Source organism: Coniophora puteana (assembly GCF_000271625.1).
Source record: "Coniophora puteana RWD-64-598 SS2 unplaced genomic scaffold CONPUscaffold_5, whole genome shotgun sequence".
Lineage (NCBI taxonomy): Eukaryota > Fungi > Basidiomycota > Agaricomycetes > Boletales > Coniophoraceae > Coniophora > Coniophora puteana.
Window position 1 is genome coordinate 1,119,795 of NW_006913057.1, and position 17,301 is coordinate 1,137,095.

Sequence of the window (17,301 nt, forward strand, 5' to 3'; positions counted from 1 at the left end):
CTGGCGGAGAACACTCTGCCAGCTACAGTTCCGTCACCTGCTCCACCTCAGGCCCCACTTGCTGATGATCTAGCCTCCAACCCCCGTGGCGGTGTCGCTCCAGCACGTCGCTCGCTGCCGGACCGCAAACGGCAGGAGCATCCGGGCAAGCCAGGCGCCCCCCACCGGAAGCGAACCTCTGCAGAGGTCAGGGCACAGGAAGATGAGAAGGCACGGCTGCATGCACTGTATCTGGAGGCCAAGGCAGTGCAAATGGCGGAGGTTGAGGAGGAGGAGGACCTAGACGAGATTAGAGAGCGCGAGGAAAAGACGTCAGTAGTACTTACAATGGGGGAGGTGTCGAATGCCCCACCCGACTCAGACAACCCGGACTTCGACAAATTTGAGGACCAACAGACCCTAGGCCGAGAGCCAGTCTACTATGGACTTGGTGACGACGAACCTGTCTACTACGAGAGGATCATGATTGGAGTGAGTCTTCAATGCTTGCGTTCTGACTTTTACTCACCTTCATGCTGCAGATAAATGACAGGAAGACTCTTGAAAAAGCTGAGGCGCTAGAGGCAGCAGCCCGCAAGGGTAAGACAAAAGCGGAGCCAAAGGTGGCAAACGACAAGGGGAAGAGAAAGTAAGTGCCACTTGCCACATGTCTATCGGAGGCACTTACCTGTTTCGACTCCCAGGAACACAACGAACACCAGCACCAAGTCCGCGAAAGCCGCAACGTCCACGCTGGCAGGCCTCAAGCCCGTGTGGCGTTCGCAGCCTGTTTTATCAGGTGGATCCCGTGCGCATAGTGGACCGGCTGTCGGCGGCCTTGACGATGATGACGCCCACGCCAATGGGCCGAGTGCTCTTCGTGCGGTGCGGGCGAAGCGTGTTCAGCCACAAAACGACGTATGTTGCTTCGTACTCATCACACCGTGACTAATTACTAATGTGGACTTACTAGATTATTACCATCAAGTCCGACAGCAAGGCGGACACATCCGAAGGTCTCAACGAGCCCTTCCTCTCCACTACCATCAAGAAGGCGGGGAGGCCAACCACGACCAGTACCAAAGTCAAGAAGGCCCCAAAGACGGTATCAACCCGCCCTGCTCGTGCTTCCGGTGGTCGTGGTGGAGCTCGTGTTGCTGTCAAGACCGAGCCCATCACCGACACTCTTCCCATCATCAAGACCGAGCCGGGACTCAAGCCGGTTCTCAACACGGTTACCAAAACGAAAACAACGACCAATATACTCGACTACTGGCCCTCATCAATTCGAGCCACCGTGTACGCCAGGTTCGCCTCATCCGACACGCCCTGGGTAATCTTCACGAAGACCGCTCCGGACCCGGGGACTGTTGCAGAACTTCAAGCTATCGTCGACATGGTCGTACCGGGACTAGGGTACAAGGTGGAGAATGGAGATGAGCTATTCGAAAGGGTACGTCATATTATTTCTCATGTAGTGTGGTCATGTCTTATCTACTATGGACATCAGGCAGTTGATCGCTTGTATGAGAAGCAATCCGAGATTGGTCGCACCGCCCTCGCGCACGTCGAAAGTTTCTACTCTACTGCGGCATTCGAGGGCAACCCCGCTGCTATCCAAGACCACGCCACCTGGGCGCTGCATCAAGACGGACCCGGCTTTTGGCGGATTCCGACGCCAATGGAGCAGACACAGCAGCTCTCGCGCAAGGATCCGCATTACCGGGTACGCTTCATTTCTTTCTCTATAGTATCCCTTGCCATTCTAATTAGTATCCCGGAGAAACCGAAAGGATACCTTCGTTCAGCTTTTATCAACAACATCATGCGAGTACTCGTCCGCCGAATGACTGGCTCGTACATTCGGTTCGACCAGCCCAAGGGTGCTGTGGTTCTCACGATGATTGCAGTAAGTATTTTAATTCTATTTACATCCCCCTTCTAACAGATTTCGCGCAGGTTGAACGGGCCTTCGAGAAGTACCAGTCCGGCGTTGGTGCAAGGACATTCTCATTCAAGATGTACAAACAAGCCACCAAAGACTACACGAAAGCCGTCAACAATATCAAGGCGAACCGCTGGCCGGCGTATCTTGCGGCATGGGGGGCTAGTAATGATTCCGAGGATGCACCTGCATCTGCAGGCGCATCGGTTGCCAGCAGTTCCCTTCAGCATGCCCGTAGGTTCTTGATGCCCTCGAGCAGCCCGGCGCCAGAAGAACTGCCAGGTTCGGATGAGGACGAGGACGAGGACGAGGAGTAGTGTGGTAGGCGTGCATAGCGCGGGTCGCCGCTTTTTTTCTTTAAATCTGATATCGTAGATGCATTCCCATCACGCATAGAACTTAGACTTTCGTAGACTTTTGATAAGGGCAATATACTGTTTGACTTTTATAACTTGTCATGGCCTCAAATCAGATTTTGCGTACAAACTTGACACATTCCTTGTCGCCGCAGGAGCCCTTTACGCACTTTCGGCCTTTAACGCTGTTTCAAGCTTGACCAAGCTGTTTCAAGCTTGACCAAGCTTGAAACAGGAGGCTTCGATGTTCCTGATGCTACTGCCCATCACAACACCAAGTTCACTGTCTCTCTCACCATCTCCTCCACTCTTGCATTGCCCTTACCTCAATCTCTGTCATCTCAAGTCAAGGGCAAGACAAAGACTATGACATCCGCAAAATCCTTGTGTGTGCTGATTCCTTCAGGCACAGTGCACAGCAATGGCTCATGATCTGTTGCCCCATTGGACCCTCAAACATTTTTATCCAAGGAAAAAGAGAAGACATGCAAGGAGCACTTGATGTCCTCAGAGACCCCTGAGTCCAGTCCTACTGAGTCTAGTTGCACTGCTGACAATGGATCATTAACATCATCAACTTTGCATTACCTCAGGAGCCTTGGCGCCAGCAGCCGGACACTTGTTCAGGTCCATGCTGTACTTATATTGAAGAAAGTGCTGTGGTTTGCATTGTTTGTCAAAGCCGGGCTGACTTTGGACCATGCTGCTGAGCTATATCAACATCTGTGAACTGCTGGATTATCTTTGTGAGTTGTTTCTCTTTACACCAGCCCTTCATTTTAACCCCTGTTTAGAACACCAGCTATACTTACCTATGTGAATGTTACCCTGACTTTTTGTTTGCCACTGTGGTCTTTCATATAAAACTTTGTTTACCTAATTACCAGTGTTTTTTTTTTCTCTCCCCCATCTGCTTTGTGTCCAACCATAAGTCCCGCACCCCCTACAGAAGCCACACCCCGCCCACTGTTTCTCGGCCAAAGCAAACAAAGAAGCAGATACAAGAAGCCAGTTGAATCAGAGAGAAAATAATGGAAAAAATCCAAAATCACCACAGTTTTGCTTGGAGGGAGTGGTGAGCATTGCAGAGAGCTACAGACAGTAAGTGAAAGACTCTAGTCTATCAGACCTTGATAGCTAATGTACATTTTAGAACAGTTCCCTGAGTTGTGATGCAGTACTTCCTAGGGTTTGACTTGTAGGCCAAGACCTAGCCAAAGTCAAATAGCTTTGGTGCATTTGTGAACGCAATGCTATCTGCTTTAAAGATAGTTTTGGAACAGTGGACCAAGTTTTCTCCTGAGGAGAAGCTTGATAGCAGAAGACTGCAACCAAGAAGTTGGTGAAAAAGGTTTGTGCCAAGCACATTGGTAACACCATCCAGACAACAATTCAGAAAGTTGGGCCCTCTGTATGTATATTTTTGTTGGTCACACATTTTTAACTGATGTCTGTTTTTTTCCAGCTGATTGAGCTCCAGCAGGCCACCAATTGCCAGATAGCATATATTGTAACTCAGAACAACATCACAGACCAATACACACCCCGCAGCTCCTCATCCAAGCATTTTGATAATGTGTGCTCAATGTTCTTCAAACACACAATCAAAGAGCTCTCGCTCCGGCTTGCCACATACATGGTGGAAGATATTGCTCAACTTGCTGCATTTACTGGCAAACAGCAGGTTACATTGCTGTGGAGGTTGATTCACGAGCAGATTTTGCACAGGCTTTGTGAGTTTCTATTCTAATCCATTGCAACTTTTTCCTCTAACCAAACAATTTTACAGGTAAACTACTACAGAGTTGCGGTGTGCCACAGGAGGAGTACTCATTCCACATGGAATGGGCTGATCATGAGGGCACTGTCATCAAGTTTGGTATTGAGCTCGTTGGGTTCCCCGGTGGCCAGATCATGAATCTGAACAACATTGCAAGCATCAAGTTGCTCCACCAGACTGAGATTGCCATCTGAATGGGTGACTGCTTCTGGCGGGAGCTTTCCAACGAGGAATGGACATCTTGCAAGGACTCTGAGGACCAGTGCATGCTAGCAGCAAAACCAAAGATCACCAAGGGGAGGCATATGGGCACTGTAGTCTAACCTACCCCCACACCCTCAACACCTGCACTTTGTTGTCAGCTACCTCAACCAGTATCTCCACAGTGTTGTTTACTCCATCATGCATGCCACCACTGCTGCCATTGCTATTCACAATCTTCCCGCAGACTCAATACCTATATGTGCAGGTGTCTGCACTTGCTAATGCTAATGTACATTCTCCTTATACATCACAAGGCATGGACCTCACATATACTGATAGTACACTAGACTCTTCAATGTTGTCAACTACATCCTCAAGCTATTTTTCTGATCTACTTAATGATGACACTTCTTTAGATATATTTTAGTAGTTATTGTAGCATCACTGGCATCTTAGTATAATTTGCTATTTTGATATAAGTGTTTAATGTGAGACTATAGTGGAACATAAGTAAAATATAAGTGATTTCACATCTTGTCTCATACAATGCAGGACTTGGAAAAGTTTTTGTGAAACATCATGTAATCTCACAAAGGCCCCAAACATGTGCTTGGCATCCTGACTCATGCTCCAGGCTGCATTGTCTGCTTCCAAAATCTTGGAGCATCTCAGGGCACAAGTGCTGTGGGTACAGAAGAAGTGTGCACATGATTAACAGTGAAGAGAGTGTGCATAGCCATGCAAATGGCAGAGGAATGTTAAAATACATAATGCAAATGTGAGAAGGAGGCTTACTAGGTATATGTGGAAAAGGGGGCTCAGCAGCATCAGCAGCATTGAGGGGAATGGTGGAAAGATGCTTGCTAAGGAGAAATGGGAATTGGCGGCCAGGGTGCATGTCAGGACACATTGGGTATAGGAACCAAGAGGGCAGAAAGGCAGGAGAAGGGCACTTGGACATCCTGGATGATGTCAGACAGGAACATAAGTCATTATCATATGTTTTAGTTGATATCTAATCTAATCTAATGCTAATGTGGAGGGCAAGGGACTTGATGGAAGGAACTGTATGTATATGGCAATAGCTCTGTCATCAAACACCGCAACACTCTGGGAGCAAGTGAAGGTACTCAGCTAGTTCATTTCCAAGCTTGTAAAGCCAGCAATGGCCTAATACCGCAAGAGGCTTCAAAAGCCTTTATTTTTGTGACACTCAGGTGGGTGAGTGCTGGTATCTCCACCACTCCAGATTTTCCATTTCAAACAAGATACTTCATTGGCAAGCCTGCATAGCTTGGTAGTGTGTGTATGTACTTGATCTGTGAGCTGATGAGGTATTTTCACAACCCTTCCAGGACCTCTAGTCAGTGGAGCCACTGATGGTGCACAAGATAGAGCCATTGATGGTGCATTGAATGGTGCCATCAATGGTGCACAAGATTTTGAGGGTTCCTGGGCCAGAGCCTTCAAGGGTGCACAAAGCTGAGCAGCTGATGGTGCATGGAAAGGAACATACATGCCCAGTGCTGATAAGTGAGCAGGGAGCAGCAGTGGTGGCATTGCGAGTATAGGGTCTGTAAGCTTGAGATTGATGGGTACCTGTGTACATTCAAGGTGAGTGATTGTTGATGATCTGTTTGTGCATATTCACTGTTTTAAAACCCACATAGATGCTTGCTTGGGAGATTGAAGATGACAATGACAATGATGTCAATATGTGTACCCAAGGTGAACTGGCCAATGGATGAAGAGGGAACTCAGGCATTGTTGCAAGTACCCAAGCCATTTCTTCTCTCCCAATGATTTCTTGTTGCATTGGCTGAAACACCTCTGACAATTTTTTGGATGGTATTTGGAATGCCACCACTGAGGTTACCTTTGGCCTTTTTCAGGGGTTGAGGAGCCACTTTTCCTCCCATGTATGCTTGTGACCAGCCCCAGAATCCCCTGGGTTTGGTATAGTACTTCCTCCAGCCTGCCCTTGTACAGCTAGCTCCACATTTTCATACCTCTTCCCCACATCTTTGTCCTCCCCCTGGTGTCTGTGTCCTACTTCATGTCCTTGTCCCTCTCCTCCACACCCTCATCTCTCTCCTCTACATCCCCCTCCTTGGCTACACATGTCTTGGCTTGAATGCTTCATAGCAGGTGCTGCAAGTTTCCTGTGGTTTAATCATGATCTTGCAGCCAAAGGTATATCTTGATTTATTTAAGAATGCAAATTATAGTACACAGAGAATGATGTGAGTGGCAAGGGGAGTGGGCCATCATTTTTGAAGCTCCTCTCTGGGGCAGTGGGTGTTTCATGCCTACCTTGAAGTTTGAATGTACAGTGATGGCAGGTGATTGCAGGAAACCAGGTCAGTATTTCAGTGAGCAATTTTATCTGATCTTCTTCCCTTGCTCACTCCCACTCTGATGCTCACCATGCTCCTCAACAACATCTTGCTCTACAAACACTGCCATGCAAAATATAGCCAACAATTTGCCTTTCTCCATTGGCACTGACCATGGGGACTTCATCTTCTATCATCACAATCCCCCAGGTTGCTTGCTTACTAATCTTGTGAGTGTGCAGATATCTTGCTTCTCATTTTTACATATTTCTATAGACTATTATTATAAAACAGTACAGAAACAAGGCACAGCTACAGGAGCAACATGGAAATATGATGGAGATACCTTATCAGGCTGACATCTTAGCAATGTGAGTTCTCCAAGTCTTTTATTGGTTGTGACAGATTTGATGTTTATGTCTAGCCTACTTGGATGTCACAAAGTCACCATTGACAAGATGCTCACATATTTAATGGCCAAACCCATCAACATTTGTATTCACTGCTGAGGCAGCCCCAGCAGGCTCTACTCTATCAATCCAAGGATTTTTGACAGGTTCAGAAGATTTATCTCTCCTCCAACATTTCAAAAAAAAACCTCAACCATATCATGAGGGAGCATGCAAATCAGGTGGCTAATACTGAAATTGTTGCAGCTTCTAACTAGCACACTGCAAGTGAAGGTTATGACTTTGAGTTTGACTTTGAAGTCAATGATCATTTTTAGTGACATTAATGAGCACCAGTACCAGCACATTTGTTTTTTGTCTGTCACTACCAAGGTAAGCTTGCATTCATCAATGTTGAGATGACTTTTTATTTGCTTTCCAGGACAAGAAGGAACCTAATCAGCAAGGTGCTGCAACTTAAACTCATCAAGATCTTCACTGAATTGGGTATGTTTTACCTAGCATCTTTTGATCTTTAGACTGATATCTCACAGGGACAATCTGTACAATGCCCATGTCTCTTGCAAGAGCACTGCTGATGTTGCTGTGCAGCCAGGTTGTGAGCAACCCTTAGCTAGGGGAGTCACTGCACATGTGAACAGGAAGTGATGATGATGAGAAAAACTAACCCTAACCCTAGATGAGGCTTGGGCAGAAGTAGATGCCTCAACAAGAGGACTTGAGACTTAGGTTTACAAATAAAGCTAAGGGGAAATCCCAAAAGAACTCTCTTGAAGTCCTGGGTCATTGATTGCAGTTTTATATACTACTGGACAGCTGCGCACAGACCATGTAACTAAAGTTAGGGCTCCTGCTTAATTAGGAATACAAGTACTTAGTAATACAAGCACACCATATTGTGTGATCCTTGCATCATATGATGTCATAGTCCAGACCCATCACGTGCTTGGTCATGTGCCTGCTTATGTAATAGATAAGGCCAAAGCCTGGCCATGTCAAAAATGAATGTGATAAATAATGCGTTGTTTGTCCGAGTTAGGGCTAGCAAGAGGTGTTTTTGACACAGGTGACCATAGATCCAATGACAGTGAGGCCTTTGCTACTTGACCATGATCATGTTGCCACTCTCCTTGTTAGAGTCCTGTTTGCATGTTATTCAATGTTTTGTAGATTGCTGGCTACCTGTCAATTACATCTGAATATTTTTCCCCTGCAAAAATAGATTTTTTGCACCCCGTTTAAATCAGATGTGAACTTGGAGAGAATCAATAAAATCCCTAAAGATCATCTGCTATCCCAATTAAGATATGGTAATTGCATCATCATAGATCATTGCTCTCTGCTTTGAAACATGAAACGGGACAAAATAAGATAGTGGGTGTTGTATTCAATATATACACATATTAATATGCCTTGCATATGAGCTTGTATACAATGGCTGATATACAGTTGAATCACTCATAATGCATAGCAAACATTCCTGTGTCTGCTTATGCATTATGAGTGATTATGCACTATGAGTAAACATCCAAAAAGTAGCCAAAATGGACCAAAAAAACACACAATTTGATTACTTTTGAGCTATACTAAGTTGATTCTAAGTTGCCACTAATCATTTGGAAGGGCCAGGGACTGCCCACATGGCCCTGAGTGTAGCTTATTTGAGGCTCACTTGCTCCTGGGCCCAGAGTTTTTCATGTATGTGGCGGACATGCCGCTGCAAGTCAAACACATTGTCAGCATTAACCTCTGGGAACAAAACACAGAGTTGTTTGAGCTTGGCACACAAGTCAAGTGCCTCACCAACCAGCACAGTGGCAACCATGCTGTCACTGTCATTATCCAAATCTAGTTCTTCTGATTCAAGAGAACCAGTAGGAACCTCCTTGGTGATGTTTACATCCCCATTTGGGAAATTGTATTGTGCAGCTCCAATTTTCTGTTTGTGAACTGGATTCAGAAGTTTATCAAGGGTGGGAGTAGTCCCAATAATCCTCTTTTGCTAACACAGCTTGGAGACAAACTCTTGCAGATTGTTCTTGAACTCATAAAGCTGGACAATCTGGATTGGACAACCTGAATCCAGCTGCACAAACTTCTACTTGAGTGCAAAAACAGTTGACACAGCCGCATAGTGTCATCCTCTGCAAGAAACACTGCATCACATGCAGGTTTCCAGTTGTTACACCAGTAAGAGGCTCCAAGCAGATCTTCAAGCTTTTTCTGCACAACTGGCAACTCACTATCACCATGAACAAAATCCAACACAATCTCCCATGCCACTGAGTTCCTAAGTTTTCTACCCTATCGAGTGCTTGTGAATCAAGAGTGAATGTGTGTATACATGAATGAGACTAACAACTACAACACGAGGGAGTGCTTATGACACCAAGGCCGTGATGTGGGGGAGGTTGGGTGATGACCGAGGTGAGCTACCGTGCTACAACAGCATGAGGCACCAAAATCTGAACAAAATGGATGTGCTGAAACTGCCGAGCCTTGGATGCTAACCCCGGGCCGCCTTCCATCTGGGTGTGTGTCAAGTTGGAACCAGTCCAGCCCAAACCCCGGACAAGTGAAACCGCGGACGCGACATTCTCAAACCACCCAGACCACAGGAAGGCAAGGCTACCTACGAAGGAAAGTCACACCAGTGGAAGCAACTGATCAATGAAAGGGGAGCAGCAGGCACAGCCAATGCCGGCATTGCGGGTGCCAGTAGCTCGACGTCTAAGGGAGCCAAGAGCTTGAGAGAACGCCAGTAGCATAGAAAGGCATTGGATGACCACCAACCCATCATTTTAACAACGTCAGGTGGGACACCTGCCAACAACAGTTCTGTGGTGCCACCAATGCAAAACACGTGGCTGGAAGACGAGCTGTATCCCGTAGAGCACCAGATAGTGTTGCACTGCAACAAGAATTTCTGTTTTGTGAGGCATTTCCATCAACCATGGAGAGACAGCTGATAGGAAAAGAGGGGAACCTCAGAAGGGGGAGAGTTGATGAGGAGATGGTGTTTGAGAGCTGAGATGGGGTCTGAAGCATCAGCCTGCCTGCAGATATAAACAAACTTGCCGCGTGACTTTGACACCTTCGTGAAAGGTAAGAAGAGTTTCCTGGATTGATTAGAGCTGAGAGGTTCAGACAAGTGGGAGGTAAGCACAGTGTGTCCATCAAGAAAGGTGTCCTCCCAGCTGGAGAGAATTTTGCCGAGGCAGCATTGCCCATAAAAAGTGGCTGTTGCGACAGCAAGTACAGCAGAGTCAAGGAATGAGTGTAGATCTAGCAGAGAGGATAGAGAGAGTAGCATGTTGCAAGTGACGGGCGGACGGAGTGGGTGGCGAGAGGATGAGGGCATCGAGTTTTTGACCCCATTGAGAATGAGATTCAGATGAGGACCCCCATGCCAAGGCAAGTCGAGATACAAGTGCCATGCTTTCAGAGCAGCGATGCAACCGCGCACTGTGGAGCTGGCAAGAAGTCCAATGTGAGAAACCGCAAAGGCACAGAGAAGGTATTCTGAAAAAGGAACGCACGTGTCTGTGGGAATAAGCTTGGCATCACAGAAGGTGAGGAATGATTGGACGCCGGCATTATACTATTTGTGCATGGAGTCCGCCCAGGCTTTGTCCAGAGCCAGCTGGACGCAAGAGCATGAGAGGAGGGAGAAAGAGGGAGTGGGGGAAAACATGAAAGATTCAGAGGGAATCACACCAGTTATAAGTGCAAAGGCAAGGAATGCATGACTATTTAGGTAGCAAGCAATACAAAGTTCTTAAGATAGGATGGAATAGAGGGCGTGAAGCCAAAACACTTAAGAGAGGGAAAAAACACGCCTCAAGAGGGATCATCAGCGAGATTATCCATGGAGGGAACCCATTCCACAGAAACCCATATGTTGTATGCACAGAAATTGGAGATGATGTGACACAGAATAACATTCTGAAAAGTGTTGCGAGAACAACCAGCACGAAGAGCGCCCACCACACCTTGATTGTTGGAGCAAAAGATGATGTGGCAGTCACGGAAGCCGGCTGTAACCAGGGTGCAAAGCCCCAAGTCGATGGCAACCATTTCTGCCCAGCCAATGTCCTGATTGTCCGAGCGCCAGCCATCGAGTAAAAACCAGGCAAGGTTACCGGCCGTTGAGAACAAAGCCAATGCCAAAGGATGTAGAGGCATCTCCATATAGTTTGTGGGATAAAGGTGGAGGTGGAGCTGTGACGGAGGAGCCACAGAAAGCAGCTGAAATCTGGTCTCGCCACCAGTGGATATCAGTGAGAACAGCCAAGGGGATAGCGTGGAGTGTGAATGTGTGGGCGTGAAAGGCTGTACGGAAGCAATAGAGGGAGGCGCGCATGCAGTCAACAAAAATGATGGTGTTGCCCGGGCGGCTGAAGAGCCCCATAGAGCTGGTGCAGCCAAAGCAGCTGGTGTGATCAACATAAAAACGGGGAACACCATTGCGGTCAATACATACACAGACATAAGGCTGGTCTTTGGGCGCGATGGGGGAGCAGCAATACGCAGCTTCAACATTGTTCACAGAAACCTGTGTACTGGGAGGAGTGTTAGCGATGAGCAGGAAGCAGTCGGCAAAAGTTCCTCAATCACATTTGAAAGCAGAACTGTCAATGCCAGAGCTTACAGAAGGGAGAGAAGGATTGTTGCACGGGAAAGAGTGATCTTGAACAAGATGGAACTTGGAAGAACCCGGCTTGGAGATGACGCCCAGAGGGCTGGTGCAAAAAGGACCCACAAGAGCCTTGAGCTCATCGCGCGTGAACGGACCGGAGTAGCAACTGGCGTGGACCTCAGAATTAATGTAGTTGAGAATGAAATCGGAATGCTCAAGCGCAGAGCAGTGGTTGGGAGGTGTGAAAGTCTGAGTGAGAGGGAAAGAGACCCCAAGATGCCAACCATCTCAAAGGCCAAACAGAACATCTGCAAAGTTGTGGAGAACGCCAGCGTCGTCCAGAGCCACGGCCCATTTCTCCCAGAGAAAGGGTGTGACAATTTTGAGTAAGCCTGACTCAAGTGCAGGCTTGAGCCGAGTGAGTTGACCCGCATCAAGAGCATCGAGGCAGGAATTTGCAGGGTTGGCGGGCGCACCCTGCGGCACCATTGAATGCAAAGCAAATTGACTTGTTGGCAGAAGTTGTCCATTTGCCGTCTCGGTAGGTGAGGTACACGGTGGAGGTGGTGCCACAAGCGCAGTTGCTGCAACTGATGGCGCTGCAGAAGATGCAGCATTGCGTGGGGGAGACAGTGGAGGTGGAGGTGTAAGGAGAGGAGCATGTGGCTTGGGAGCGAGTCGAGGAGGCCGACATGGTGCCACAAAATGTGGCGGGAGTGGAGGACGGCTGCAAAGGCAGAGCCACCTGAGCCGCCTGCGCAGCCTGGAGGACAAGCAGCTAGTTGACCCAGTCCATCTGCCACTCAGTGACAAGGCAATTCCAGACATGTTCCTGCCAGACCAAGGGATTGAAATCCTCAGAGCCGCTGGCAAGGTTATGCCGCACCTCAATGTCATAGCACAGGAAGACTGTCCAATGCCCCTCCTTGTAAAGGTCAGGGTGGACGTGGATCATGCAACCATGCTCCTCCCAAATGGAAGCCCAGCGAAGAGCATTGCCTGGGTCCTGCTCTGGGAAGTGTTTGTAATAATTGCAGAGCAGAGGCGAGGGTAGGAATGCATCCACTCCACGATTGTCAGAGCCAATTCACCCGCAAGGTCCCACATGGTAGGCATGATGGTGAGCACACCGGTAGAGGCAATGGATGCCATGCGCTCGTTGTGGGTGTTATTCCAAAGACCCTGCAGGGCCTCGTTTGTGAGAGCTGTGAGGGTGATGTGGGTGACCCACCTGACTTTCATGGCAGCCACAACTTTTGGAGGGATGGGCAGGGTAAGCCCACTGAGCTGGGACAGCGTGGTAGGGAGGCAATGGGCAAGAGGGGACGGAACTGCAGCTGCCACCAGTGTGGGCATGGCAGCCAGCACATGGGCAATAACTGGCGCGGGATGCGCAAAGGGTGCAGGAGCGGCAGCCAGGGCAGGTGTGGCAGCAGCGCAGGCACTCTGGACATTCAAATGCAAGAAGTGCTCACAGTCGGGAAGGCTGCAAGGTAGGAAGGTAAGCAAACATTGGAAAAGGTGAGGAGGGAAGAGCCCTGGTGGAAACTGGGGACAGGAGGGAAACTCACTGGAGGCAGCATGTGGTGGAGCCGCGGGGGGAGGAGGAGCAGGGGGAGTGCAAGCGATAACAACATGGGACAGGGAAGCCCGGTCCTCATTGTCCATGACATCCCAGACAGCAACCCAGTCCGTGGAAGGAATGTGCACCGCCCGAGCTGGGGCAACCGAAGCAGGCAGAGGGAATCCCTTGCGGAGAACGCGAGTGCCCAAGATCGAGGAAGCCAGAGTGATCGAGATTGAATCTGATTCCAGTGGAGCCTGGAAGCAGATGCAAGGGCGCGGCAGAGAGTGAGGAATGCCCACAACCGGAGCCGCAATGGAAATGGCACCCTCAATTGGCGGTGAGGGAGGATCCACGGCCCTCTCCTTGCCTGTGTTGGCATGCTTCAAAGGAGGAGCGGCTGAATCGGATCCAGAAGGCATGCGGCAGTGAATGAAATGCACGCCTTGATGGTCCAGGCCCCCAAAGCTTGGGGGAGGTGTATCCGGGTGACTGGACCTGTTTGCAGGCAGAGTGTTGACCCCCTCGTCCCTAGCAACCTCAGAGAGGAAGGGAATGGGAGGCGCAAGCTCCGCTGCATCCATGATTGTGTCATCATTCAAGGCCACCAAAACAGGGCTATTAGCACCAGATGAAGGCTGAGAAATCAGAGAACCCAGAGTAGAGTCCAGCGGAGTGGGAGGGGGAGTCACCTTGCGACCACCGCAAGCAGTACTGGGGAGAATGACGGGGAGTGGCAGAGGAGCAGGAGAGAACGGGTGGTGAAGAGAAAAAGCAGAGAATGAGCAAGCAGATTTGTGCTAGCAGCAAACAAGAGATGGTGGTGGTTGAGAACAAGAAACAATCACCACTGATTCTCTGTGCACTCAGGCTAGAAAAGTTGTGTTGTTGGTCACATGCATTGACTTTCTTGGCCCTCTCATGGGGAAGTGTTAGAGTTAAAAGCTGTCACAACACTGCTGAATAAAATTAGAATATGGTTCAATACAAAATCTGAAACATTGCACTTGAATTTTTGTGTGTGCTTTCAGCAGGCAGCAATCATCTCTGGAGTGACTGCTTCCCAAGCCTGCTTTGCTAATGTCATGACCTTCAACTGGTCGATCTTGTAGAGATATGTCTCTTCTGCATTGTTGAGTTCAACTGCTCAGCAACATTGACCCCTCCTGTAGTGAGCCTTGAAACACCAGATGATTTCACCATCAAGTGGCTGCACATGTGATGTCATGTTAGGAGCAAAAAACTTGATTTGGATGTTGGAGAGCTTGTAGGGGATGATATGCCCTGCAAGATTGTTGAGCAGGAGCAAAAGGATTTTGCATCCCTGCCTCCTGAATTTGAGATCCTGGAGCTTAACCCATTTTTTAGAATGAAAAAGGATTTTAGTATATTTTTAAAGTAATAAAAGTGGTTGACAAACTCTTCAAAAAACTCAGTAGTCATTCAAGCATTCTTGTTGTTCTGATAATAAAACCTCTTTTCTTGGTAGAAATTTTCCAAAAACAAAACAGCATCTTGTATTGACCAATGAAAAAAGGGGCTAGCTTCTCAGTCCCTGTTGTTGACTGCAAATGCAATGGTCAGTTGCTTCTTGCTGACCTTCTTTCCTGGAAAAGCCTTAGTGGGTAACCCACAATCTGGCTCAAGTCTAAATGTGGCTCAAATTTATAATTAAAACACATGGACAGCAATATGAAAACTCACTGCCCAAACAAGCCAGTCTCATCCAGATTGAAGATGTCTTATGGGACCCATTTTGTACAAAATGAGCGCATTCTCTTGCACCCTCTTTCAGCCACAGAAGAGTTAACAGATCCTGCTTCCCCATGCCAACAATGTTCTTGCAAGGCATAACTGAAACAGAATAAGGTTTTGTAAAACTTTGGAAAGATTTGACTCATGTTCTCAGGAAACTCAGCCACCATCGATCGCCCAATTGCTCCACTTCTGGAATGTAAAGTTCTTCAAAGATCTTCTGCTTTTCTAGAAGCATTGCCCTGGTAATCACATTCCTTTTTTCCTCCATAGACCAGATCCAGAAAATAAAAGACTTCTCAACATCTGGTTGAGTGACAACATGTTCCTGCTTACTGGACAGGACAGCAGGGTTGAAATTTATCTGGTTTATGTGAGTTGCTGTCATTGAGAGCCAAGATGCTGAGAAAGAGAAGTTTTATTGAAAAGAAGCAGTGCAGGAAGAGAAGCGGGTCTGAACCTGCTTGTTTACATGGTCCGGTCACATGCGTGACCGTGACCATTGCGCGTGAGGCGTGAGGGATCCGAGCCTCCGCGCTCCGAGTCCTCAGCTATTGAACCTGGCCCTGCATCATGTTTTGCCCGCTGCCGCCGCTGCCAACGTTGGCCCTCACAGTAAGACTGAGGAAGTACGCACCTGGGGATCGCAAGTGCATCTCCTGGAGACTGGGAATGCGAGAGGAGAGGGGGAGCGGGCGAGGGAGAGGACGAGAGTGGAGGGAGGAGAATAGGGAGGGTATAAATGCTCAGGTGCGTCTACTATCTCGCCGCTGGCCGCACACGTTCGGGGTCCTGACATTGGCTGTGACATTTTACACAGTCCACTAAGCGCGACTGTGTTTTTTCTGTCTCCAGCCCGCTGCATTCACACCTGAAATCCCTCCCTTCCCCGCTGAATTCACTCAAATCAGCTCCCTGCAAGGGCTGGACACACTGTCTGAGCTTGCTTGCAGCCCGTTCCCCTTCGCCAAAACACTGTCCAGCTCCCGTCTCTTGTGGCTGTGTCCTCAGTAAGCACATCATTTTTATTTCTTTATATTTGTTTGTTGACATGCATTCTAACTATCCTCCGGTTCTGTCCTCTGCACTGGCCTTCTCCCCCTTGTCCTCTCCCCCTACACTCGCCCCTCATCCTCCTCTGCACCCTCCATCCCTCACCCTCACCCTCAGCCCTTCACCATCCCCGGCTATCATTTACTCTTATGTACATGTAGCTTTAGAGTAGTTTTGCAATATAATTCATCATTTATGTGTATTTCACTAAGTTGAATACTAAAACATGCACACAGCATGTGTCGTGACTCATGGAGATTTGTATGCTGACAAGTCAATCAACAATTCAACGTTTGAAAGCAGCAAATATCAAGCTCAGGAGAGGCACTGGCGTCCAACAGTAAGCAAGTGGTATTGATAAAGACGAAATACAAGGGTACACTGGGGGCATTAGACGATATTTCCAGGGAAAACATGTCAAAAACATTTAAAATGTTTTGCTAAAAATGCCAAATTTGGATAGTGACCTACCCAATTAGGAAGGTGACCCTCAAAACATTTTGAATGTTTTCTACGAAAACATGGGTAATTGCCCCCAGTGGTACTGACCTGGTGTCCAACAGTGAGCAAGTAAGGAGATGCTCTGTGGACACCAGGGTTATATAGGTGAAAAAAAATAAGGTTTGGGAACTGTACAGTAGCTCGGAGTTCTCCATAGCAAGCCAAAGGGTAGAGAAAAGCGAAATAGGGGCAAAGTCGCGAGATACTGGAATAGGAAGATGGTAAAGTTATAAACAAGACACAAGTAGAAGTATACCTCAACACACAATAGCTGAGTGGTTGCAGCGCTCTGGGCACTACCACAAGGCTCTAGGTTCAACCCACACAACAGGCAAGTTTTACCTCTTGTTACCCAAGTGTCCTGGAATGCTGGAAAGCGTACCAAGGCCACTGGGCTGCTGTGCCAAGGGCATAGGAGCGATGCAGAGGTGCTGGAAGCACCCTGACACTCCCCCCTGAACCAGCAGCTCTGCCAGACTCGCTCCCCCCCAATGCCTCAAGTCCCATCAGATGAGAGAACCGCTGCACCTTGGCCACAGGAAGTGCCTTGGTGAGGAGATCAGCCACCATGTGGTCAGTGCCTACATGGACAGGCTCAATGAGCCCAGACTCGACCTGATCCCTCAGCCAGTAGAAGCACAGGTCCAGCTGCTTCATCCTCCCATGGTGCTCAGGATTCTTAGCCACAGAGATAGCGCTCTGGTTGTCAATCTGCAGCTTCGAAGGGCCAGAGACAGGCAGCCCAATCTCAGCAAGCAGCTTGCACATCCAGAGCAGCT

The 17,301-nt window shown here is 48.3% G+C and overlaps 4 protein-coding genes across 4 annotated transcripts; 2 read left to right on the forward strand and 2 right to left on the reverse strand.

Annotated features, from left to right (window-relative positions):
- Positions 1–1,252: 1,252 nt before the first annotated feature.
- On the forward strand, positions 1,253–1,924 carry CONPUDRAFT_55072 (uncharacterized protein; the record flags this gene model as incomplete). Its single annotated transcript, XM_007769246.1, has 3 exons — positions 1,253–1,432; positions 1,514–1,705; positions 1,763–1,924. Coding segments are annotated over 3 exons (534 nt in total), but the record flags the coding sequence as incomplete, so codon positions are not given.
- A 1,941-nt stretch (positions 1,925–3,865) lies between these two features.
- On the forward strand, positions 3,866–4,254 carry CONPUDRAFT_152897 (uncharacterized protein; the record flags this gene model as incomplete). Its single annotated transcript, XM_007769646.1, has 2 exons — positions 3,866–4,013; positions 4,070–4,254. The coding sequence occupies 2 exons, from the start codon at positions 3,866–3,868 to the stop codon at positions 4,252–4,254; spliced, it is 333 nt and encodes a 110-aa protein (XP_007767836.1).
- Positions 4,255–9,957: 5,703 nt separating this feature from the next.
- On the reverse strand, positions 9,958–10,542 carry CONPUDRAFT_55019 (uncharacterized protein; the record flags this gene model as incomplete). Its single annotated transcript, XM_007769244.1, has 1 exon — positions 9,958–10,542. A coding segment is annotated over one exon (585 nt), but the record flags the coding sequence as incomplete, so codon positions are not given.
- Positions 10,543–12,427: 1,885 nt separating this feature from the next.
- CONPUDRAFT_152898 (uncharacterized protein) lies at positions 12,428–13,797 on the reverse strand (the record flags this gene model as incomplete). Its single annotated transcript, XM_007769648.1, has 2 exons — positions 12,428–12,660; positions 12,741–13,797. The coding sequence occupies 2 exons, from the start codon at positions 13,795–13,797 to the stop codon at positions 12,428–12,430; spliced, it is 1,290 nt and encodes a 429-aa protein (XP_007767838.1).
- Between the last annotated feature and the right edge of the window lie 3,504 nt (positions 13,798–17,301).